Here is a 9,863-nt window from a genome sequence, read left to right as displayed (position 1 = left end):
GCAAGGACTGTGATGAGCCATCTCAGCGAAGAAGCGGAGAAACAATAATCACTCGGGTCAAAATACGAATAAGCGTAAGTTGGATGTCAGTGACGATGTCAGTGACACCGAGCTCGTGGCGATGGCCAACGAGACTAGAAGGAGTGGACGCTTGATGTCTCAAATGTATCTATAATTTTTAAAGTTATTATGCTATATTCACATCATTTTTATTTGGACTAACACATTAATCTAGTGCCAAAGGCCAGTTCCCGTTTTCCAGTGTTTTTGTTTTTCAGGCCAAAAATTTCAGAGCAAAAAAAATCTGAACATTTTATCAAAATTCTTTTAGACCAAAAGACTCCACCAACCATAAGATGGACCCCAGGGAACGCACCAAGTGCCCTCGCGCCTCGTGGTCATGTGGTGGGGGGCGCGGAGGCTCGGAAGTCGGCTGAGGCTCTCCTTCCACGGCAAGAACGATCCTAAAATATATTAAAAAAAATATCCTTTGGAATTTCGGCCTAATTCAAGTTATGGATCTTGAGCTATTTAGAAACGGTGATCTGCATAAAAAAAGTAGCGCGGAGCCATGAAACAGAGAGATCCAATCTTAGAGGGGACCTTCTCTCATGGTCATGTACTAGGTTTGGTTCCGGTTTATGCGATTTCAGAGTTCCAGACCGGTCCAGACAAATTTTATCCAATCCAGACATATTGGGACAATTTGATACACCACGGTTTGAGACATTAAGGACTATTTGATGAACAGCGATGGAGTTGTCCTTGCAAAGATAAGGTGGGACACGTGGGTCTCCACACGTTGTGAAGAAGTCGATATCCCTCCGTTTCCACAAAAAAGTAGCTAGACTTGAGTTTGCAACATTTGGTGATTTTTTTTCCTCCGGTAATGCTATTCAGCTCAAGTTTGCTTGGAGAAGATGGCAAATCAAACGTTTTTATGGCAATTTATATTCTTTAGTTTGCAATCACCAAAAATCCTGGCAAAAAAAATGAACGGAAGTGATTTTGCCATATTCGCCAACTAAAGTTGACATGCTCGACAAACATGAATTGCCAGGCAAATCATTTGCAGTTGCCATGCTTCCCAGCTGACATTCACCGGATAAGAGGATCCTTTTATTTTGGAGTTTGCATATTACATATACTTGGTACAGACTTTTAAGTATAGACGGAGCCTTCAGGTGAAAATGTTAAGACATTATGTTTAAAAGGACATAGAAAAGCGTGAGAGATTTGGCAAGCAAAGGCATCAAGTTACAGATAAAGAAGGAATATCGTACTCAACTCACGAGAAGCGAGCTGCTGTTGGTTCAAGAACCCTCTACTCACTAGCTTCACAAATCCTTTCCCAAGTTCTACTTACAATGTTGGCTAGTTCCCCACATAATAAAATAAAAATGCAGCCTAAACGATCCAAATTGCCTAAAATTTGTACCAATTTTTTGTAATGCAAGGATGCTCACTGTGAATAATAAGGTGAGAGTTTGCGGAAGCTACAATGGTGGTTGACTGTAACTGATCACAGAACTTTCACGCCACTCGGTCGTTTACCTTCCATGGCATCCTTCTTGTCGCGGCAATCAGAACAAAGGAAAGGGCCTTCCCATGGCTTAGAGCTCGAAGAGAATACTGAACCTACATGAACTGATGTACCTTCACTTGGTTCAAGATCTGCCTGGCAGATGGCACATGTAAACAAGCTTGACGATGTTCTCCGACTACCTGAGTCATTACCCAACCTGTCCAGTGTAGTACATCAACTTACCATTCTTTTATAATGGCATTCCACTTGACAAATGAAAGTACATTCGGGTCATCATCTTCTAGAACCAATGAGTAAAACAAAGAAAGTTCAAACAAAAATGAGTAAAACAAAACACTGAGTTGAACAGAAATGGAGAAAAAGTCTGTTCTAAACTAAAGTTCCAACCCACTACAATGTTTAAACTACTAGGTAATTGCATGTGCGTTGCAACGGGGCTTGAACACCTACTATATCCGCTTAGAATCCTCATGAACATTAAGAGGGATTGTCTACTGCCTCCCCCATCAAAGCACTTTTCGGTTCTCCGCAATCCAAGCTCACCACCTCTTCAATGACACATCCTGCTCATTAAGAGGGATTCTTCGGTCCCCCCCCCCCCCCCCTCTCTCTCTCTACCATCACCAGTGTGGCAGTGTAGTGTACACGATGCCGAATCCAAAGCCAAACCCCAAGCGGCGGATGCACACCTCACCTCCAAGGCCCCCGTCCTCAAGCTGCTATTGCCAGCGTCCCACAACCGGCCATCGCCAGTGTCCAGCCATGAAGCGCCGTTCGCCAACTCGGTCCATCTCCATCCACATCAGCCACAAGTTCCTGTTTGAGCCCCCGAGCGACTTCAGACAGCGCCCTCCATCCCTACCTCTCTTTGATTACATTTGTAATTCAATGTGCAAATTAGCTTGAGTTAAGCTGACTGATTGTTCCTAAATCCGGAACTAAAGTTTTTTCTGACACCTGAGCTGAAGTTGGTCCTGCTAACAGAAACTTCAACTTGTTACAGCAACAGTTTAGCTTATTGTACTTTCAAGTCACTACTGCTTTCATGTTCATGACATTTTCTGGTTCAAATGAACTGAAGTTCGCCCTGCTAACAGAAACTTCAATTTGTTACAACAGAAATTGTAACAATAGTTTACCTTATTATACTGTCAAGTTACTACTGAATTTATGTTCATGACATTTTCTGGTTCAAATAGGTCAGGAGTGACGTGCATTTAATTACAAGTTGTGTGAGCCTGCTTGCACTTGCAGTTGATCGATGCCAATTCAATTGTTCACAGGATAGATAAAAATCAGTTATTATGTCATTTATAATCTCCTAACAAATGCTAAGATTGATTACCCACCAAAATTCTTAGCACGTACATACCTTCTGTGTATTCTATCAAGAGCTGAAGCCGAGAAATAAAATTTCTAGCATGTACGTACGTGATGTGTATGCTCTCAGGAACTGACCCAACAGAAATGACGTCGGAAGAGTTCATGTTCATGGGGAAGTTTGCGCAAGGACCTGGTGCTGCTGGCTACACTGGTCATCAGCGCCACCTTCGTCAGGTGATCCTACACCGCTGATATGCCTTCTTCTACTGCAACACCACAGCATTCCTAGCGTTGCTGGGCTCACCGTGCTCCACTCCACCACGGTGCTCGGCTTGCCAGCGATGTGACTGATACGGCACATCGGTCTGTAGGTGCTAATCCAATCGCTGATGAGAAGGTTCGTGGTGCACCGCCGGCGAAGACCAAGGCATGGCAGACAAGTGACGAGGGCGAGGTCCGTCTCCCTGCCGCAGCCAGGTAACGATGGAGCATGGGGGCAATCGTGCGTCTAGGGCAGATATTTCTTGCCAGGTCTGCTATGGGCGGTTTTCATGGGTGGTGGGGCAGTTTTCAAGCAGAAAACCGGGTGGGATATGGAATTAAAACCTCTGTAGAGGGGGGCGGACGAAGGGAGAGAAGTAAAAGCCATCGAGCGAAACGCAGGAGGAGTGAAACACTGAATGCTATGTCTTTTTTAAGTAGTAAAGAGAACATATGATTACAGTAATTTGATGTGTAATTTGCTAATTAAAAATAGGGCTACTAGCAGGTTAATGATCAGAATGGTCCTTTGGGAAGTAAAATCATGATTTTACTATGTAAAGCAAGTTCAGGCATAATCGAATTGTTCAGGACAAACTTCCAACATTCAATAGATTTAACCACATATGGCAAAAACAAAAACACAATCTGAACACTAGAAAGAAATAACAAGCTTGTTTACATGTGGGCCTTCAGTTTAAACCAAAAAAACAGTTTTTACCAAGTTCGGTTCGTGAAAAGGGGAAACCGGAATTTACATTCAAATTCCGGAAACTAAGAATTCAGTTAACTGTCAGTTTTGTTTGGTTTTCGATTAACACCAATTTGGATGTACATGCACAGGAGGCAATTTCAACCATTTTGACAGAGATTTAACAAAATTATGACAGCATAACACCACAAACAGTAATGTTCAGCGCGACATAGTTTATCCATCCATGAGCATAAACATAAAGCTCTCCGATGTTGACAAACAGACTTCAACACTTCAGTCTTACAAAAAGTAGTGCAACAGCCAACAAACAAGCAGGTTCCTGCGGAGCACTGCAGCAGCAGGCGAAGAGCAGGAAACAACGCTCCTACTGCTAGCGTGTAACTAACATTACACATGCAGGCACCAGCACGCAACGGCCGATCCAGGGGGGGACCAGCAGGGGCCACGGCTCCCCCCAACATTCAGAATTTTTCTGAAGACCCCCGGATTATTGATGTAAAGAGCTATGTGGCCTCACCTATATCCCTCTCCGAACAGCATTTTTGTGAGATAGAGTACCCACAGAAGATCCAACTGAGTAGTAAAAGTGAATAGCATGTTTGACTTTAGCTTCTATTGCTTCAGACACACACGCACACTAGCCACCACTTGTTTATTTTGTACTGCGGCTTCTCCTCTGCCACTAACTATTCTACACTTCCAAGACAATGTCGGAAGAGGCAAAATACACAAGGACAAGGCAAATTTTGTTGTTGTAATTTACAAATGTCTCTTGGTTACTTTGTTTTCAAAATATATAAATAGCTGACGTTTTACCAACATAACACCCTAAAAAAATCAATTGTTGTTGGATTAAATACGACGAAAGGTCTATGCTGACTGTTAATTGTTTATTCATTGCCATCTAATTATGCATTTTGCTTTCATGCTATCTACTCCCTCTGTTTCTAAATATTTGTCTTTCTAGAGATTTCAACAGGTGACTACATACGGAGCAAAATGAGTGAATCTACACTCTAAAATATGTCTATATACATCCGTATGTGGTAGTCCATTTGAAATCTCTAAAAAGACAAATATTTAGGAACAGAGGGGGTATGTGATATGTCTATGTTATCAACACCTTATTAGTAATAATAGCACATATTCTGCTATACTGGCATCAATTAATTTCTATTATTTTTCTAGAAAGAAAGAAGTCCATTTTACTACCCTGAATAAAGTGGGTGGTTCACTTTACCCCCTAATCTATTTTTCTGCTTCTTTTACCCCCCAAACAAACCCAAACCAGACAAAACACCCCCCTGGCTAGTTTTTCTCCACCCACTGCTGATGTGGCACTAGTCAACGGCGGTTTTGACCTGGGTGGGGCCCCCTTGTCAGGTTTCTCTCACCTCCCCCCCCCCCCGCTCTCTCTCTCCAGGTCAGATTCGCTGCCGCCCGAAGGAGCTCGCCTCGGGCAGATCCGGGCCCGAGCCACCCGCGCCCCACCTCCCTCACCGCGTCACCCATGAGCCGCCGCCCTCTCCTGCCCATCGCGTCAGCGTCCTACCAGAGGAGCCCCGTCCCGCGCCGCCGCGGATCGCCTCGCCACCGCCGGCCATGCCATCCCACCGCCGCGCGAGCCCACCCCGAGTACCCACCGCTAGTGGTTGCCACCACCGCCTCGACCCCCGCGCGCCACCGCCTCCTGCCGACCCTGCCTAGTCCTGCTCTGCTCGCCGGCGGGTGCAGCGGCAGCTCTATCCGACCTGGAGAGAGAGAGAGAGAGAGAGAGAGAGAGAGAGAGAGGTGAGAGAAACCTGACAAGGGGGCCCCACCCAGGTCAAAACCGCCGTTGACTAGTGCCACATCAGCAGCGGGTGGAGAAAAACCACCAAGGGAGTGTTTTGTCTGGTTTGGGTTTGTTTGGGGGGTAAAAGAAGCAGAAAAATAGATCAGGGGGTAAAGTGAACCACCCACTTTATTCAGGGTAGTAAAATGGACTTTTTTCTTCTAGAAAAAGTCGCATAAATATTCGATACACCATGTTGCCTTTTAGAGTCTTGTTCAATATTCGGCCCCCCTTGTGTATAATTCCTAGCTCCGCCGTTGCCAGCACGTTTAAGTACTAGAAAGATCGGGCGTGCTGCTGTTCGGCTATGCGGGAAGTAAAGGCTGATGTGGGATTGGGAAAGCAGGTCTTGGGCAGTTGGGGCATTCAGATTTAGCATACGAATCAATGGATTATCCTTGCGTACAGGTTTATTCAGTTTTTTCGGTTAACAGAGGCTAAAAACCAAAATTACCTATATTAAAGGCCCACTTGGATGGCCGTATTCTGGCTCAGCCCGAGTAGGTCTAATTTCACTGGTTTTATTGGTGCACTGTATTTGACAAGCGTAACTTCATAAAGGTGAACATGTTTACGGGGTTGTCGAAGCAAGGACTAATTCGGTTGGTCAATACTGGAACCTAAATTTTCAGCTCTCAATGGGGAAAAGATATGAATTCAATTTTAGTCCGGTGTTTGTTTCTCGGATTTTTATGCCCACCAGCTACTGGTTCTACAAATCTTGCAAGTCCAATTCAGAAGTCTGATTACATCTGACAAAGATATTGCACAGGCTCTAAAGAGGCTTCATGATGCACAATGTGAACAGTCACACGCCGAAACCACATATGCATCAAGGCGCAAGCTTTACGTTTACTCAGGAAAAGAAATTGGAGTGGCCAGTGATCCAGCCAGTAAAATTTGGCCATGGGAATACAATGTGGCTGGTTGGTGGTTATCATGCTAGATTTGTGTTTAGGACTCAGAATGACCAAAATTTGTGTGTGTTTTTCATGGTTCACAACGAATCTCATTACTTACAGCCTTCAGCACGGGAGTACTGAAAATACACATACTCTCTCAACAACTTCATATTAAAGACAGTGAAACAAATATGAGCAAGAGTACAACTAACCTCTCTGATAGTATCGCTGAACCTTCTTCAAATATCTCTTCAACCATACCCACTGAAGAAAGCTGCTTAGTCAATTTATTGGGCTGGTCCTTTGCTTTTTTCCTAAAAATCAGGGACTTCAACTTATTCATCTTTTTCGGTGGAGATAGAGGGCGTATCGTTTGATCAGGTGGGATTATGTCAACAACGACACATGTCGTGTCATCTTTTAGGCCCCTTGTCTTGAGTGCCTCCTAAATAATTATTTCACACATTTAATTGATCAGAAGTGCATGTCTGGTTATGCAAGAAAAATAATTTGTGACCAATAGAAGCATCACCAATGGTAACACAACACCTTGCAAACTATGAAGTCACGCTAAATGTTTTACCTTAACTACTTGCTTGGCAGCGAGTTCAGCAGGCAACCCTCTGCAACACTTTGCAGCTGCATCTGAAGACAATGCATCCCAAATGCCGTCTGAAGCAATAATAAGCCTCCCACCAGTATTTGACAACTATGGCAAATGAACAACACATCAAGCAGAAAGCATTCCCGGCTAGCAATGGCAGATAAGTATAGGCATGGAATTTTTACATCAAGTTATGGGTTTATATATACAGAATTAAAATATTCTGAAGAGGAGAAGTTGGAGCAATTCATGACATGTCATAGAAGTACCTTCACTTGCTTGACATAAGGAACAGGTACGATAAATTCACCAACATCTATGTCTCCAATGGATCTGGATAGGCACAAACCTCCTGGCCAGCATCGCAGTGGACCAATCTAAAGACGAGCCAACACAAATTCTTAGCATGTTTGCTCATCCTTCCAAAGTTAACCAATACGTATAGGATACAGATCTATCTTAAACAGCACGAAAAAGCAAACATATTAAATGCCCTTCATTAACAGAAAGAGGTAGTAACTGAGAGCAAACCTCTGCTCCACCAACCACACTAAGCCTTCCAACTTCACCTCCACTCGCTGTGACACGCTCCCTCCTGCCACCATTTTATTCGATGGTTAGGTGAAGTGAAGATGAGCAGTTACTTGTACGTATTAGTGCTTGGGCATTAACAAAAAAAAAAGAATACAAGGCAATGATATTACTTGAAATTTCACAATACAGGGCTAACATTGAAACCAAGATTGCAATTAATGAACTTTTTCACTCCCCACCCCTTCCATCACTGCACTCAGATAACCAGTCGAGTAAATGCTAATCTATTGATAGTATCTCCACATTTTTCTATGTTATCCCTACTCCGTGAGAATCGAAGAGGTGTCATGAACATTCAAAGGTTCAACGAGAATTTGCTGGACTTTCACATGAAACATTTCAAATCCCGCAGGACACAATAAAGTGTCAAGGAATCAAAAAGGCACCAACAAAAATTAGTCATCCAATACATAATACATACAAGAAAGGAAAACACCCATCATGCTACTCTATTTTTACCAGATTATATTTCTTTGCAGGGAGGGTATGTTTGCTGACTAGCAAAACCCTCCAAATAAAACAACATAGTAATGCACATTCTTGGTAAGCAGCTGGTACTCACTCCTCGACATTTTCTTCTAGTCGGTGATCAACTGTAAGCAAAGAAACAGCCCCACCCTGAGCATCCAAAATACAGCGAGAATCGCCAACTGAAGCAACAGTGATAGTCCAGCCATCGATTATCGCAAATGTGGCAGTTGTGCCCGAAGTTTGGCCTGGTACATGGCAGCAAAAGGAAATTCCATCAACATTCATCGTAACTTATGGTGCTGCAGCAAAACGCCAAATACAAGTGACAGAACCATGCCTTTGGTTTGGAATTCCTTGTCGGTCTTGACGAATCCCGCGACAAGCGCACGGGGCAGAGAATGCAACCACTCCTCCCGCGAAAGACCCTGTGGCATCGCGCTCAGGACATGGTTGAGCAGATTGTCCCTTGTATATATTGCAGCGGCATCGCCGTTATGCCCGTCAAGAACCTGCTGACAATGGAACATCCAATTATCGAATAGACTAGTCCACCCTCAACCAGAGCATTCTACTTTATAGCGCACACGTGTATGCGGCTATGGCTTACATATGATTTTCAAGCATAAACTGCCACCCCTAGGTCCTACCAAAAACAAGGCTGCAAATGACTACAACAAATCAGAATATATAGCTGAGCACATCACTTCACCAATCACCGACCTCAGATGGGAGAAGGCAAAATACAAGCTGCCGATGCACCTGCAGTAGCTTCAAACAGCGAACCAAAGCTCACTACCTAACTATTTAGCTACTCCCGGGCTCAAACCCCAGCTACGGATCAAGTGCACACGGTAGCGAAACCACGCGCGCGGCACAACCACCACCGCATCTAGAGACCGCACAGCAACCTTTCAGCAAGCACAAGGGCACGCGACTTACGGCGAAAACCGCGAAGGTGGGGGGATGCGAGGTGGTCGAAGAGGACGAGGAAGTAGAGGGGCGCGCGCAGTCGGTCCTGAGTAGGAAGAAGTCCTCCCCCTTCTTGGACTGCGCGGCGCACCCATACCGTAGCAGTGGCCGCCGCGTCTCCGCCTCCCCAACTTCCCCTCCTACTCCTCCATCCTCACGCGCGCAGATCCTGCTCCGAGTGACGGCGTGCCGCTCGGTGCGGGACTCCTCCTTTATGAGAGCCGCGAGCGGCACTAGCTCGCGGCCGCCTACGGCATGGTGGCCATGCTGTTCCGCCGCCGACGACGACGACGACATTCCCTTTCCTTTCGCCGATCGGATCGAGGCGGGACCGACAGTGCACGCGGAACGGTGGGGAAGCCGGGAGACGCGGTTTTGTTTTGTCCATTTTTATGGCTTCATGCTTGCGGCACCGGTGCGTTTAAAAAAAACAGAAGTGAAGAATTTATTCATTCAAAATAGTAGTTACATTGTTCGTGACCTCGCTATAAAGTCAGTACAAAATTGAGTCATTTATTTTAGGACGGAGTGAATACCTATTATGGTGCTCGAATTTATAAAAATAAAAAATACCCGACGAACCTTCTTCATTCTTTACTATCAATGATCTTCAAATTGTCAGAGTTAATAACAAGACGATTGCA

The 9,863-nt window shown here is 44.7% G+C and overlaps 1 protein-coding gene across 4 annotated transcripts; it reads right to left on the bottom strand.

Moving 5' to 3' along the window:
• Window positions 1–1,235: 1,235 nt before the first annotated feature.
• On the bottom strand, window positions 1,236–9,591 carry LOC123078357 (probable protein phosphatase 2C 3). Of its 4 annotated transcripts, none has more exons than XM_044500837.1 (8): window positions 9,190–9,589; window positions 8,588–8,759; window positions 8,342–8,495; window positions 7,717–7,780; window positions 7,455–7,562; window positions 7,165–7,290; window positions 6,794–7,026; window positions 1,236–1,742 (listed from the first exon to the last, which is right to left on the bottom strand). In XM_044500837.1, the coding sequence occupies exons 1-8, from the start codon at window positions 9,514–9,516 to the stop codon at window positions 1,523–1,525; spliced, it is 1,404 nt and encodes a 467-aa protein (XP_044356772.1). In that variant the 5' UTR covers window positions 9,517–9,589; the 3' UTR covers window positions 1,236–1,522. The 4 variants fall into 4 exon arrangements, with proteins under 4 accessions (XP_044356772.1, XP_044356774.1, XP_044356775.1 ...); XM_044500839.1 differs by lacking the exon at window positions 1,236–1,742 and adding an exon at window positions 1,805–1,826 and having other exon boundaries at window positions 9,190–9,591; XM_044500840.1 differs by lacking the exon at window positions 1,236–1,742 and adding an exon at window positions 1,805–1,823 and having other exon boundaries at window positions 9,190–9,591.
• Between the last annotated feature and the right edge of the window lie 272 nt (window positions 9,592–9,863).

This window comes from Triticum aestivum, chromosome 3D, assembly GCF_018294505.1.
Source record: "Triticum aestivum cultivar Chinese Spring chromosome 3D, IWGSC CS RefSeq v2.1, whole genome shotgun sequence".
Taxonomy (NCBI): Eukaryota; Viridiplantae; Streptophyta; class Magnoliopsida; order Poales; family Poaceae; genus Triticum; species Triticum aestivum.
This window is presented reverse-complemented; position numbering and strand designations above follow the sequence as displayed.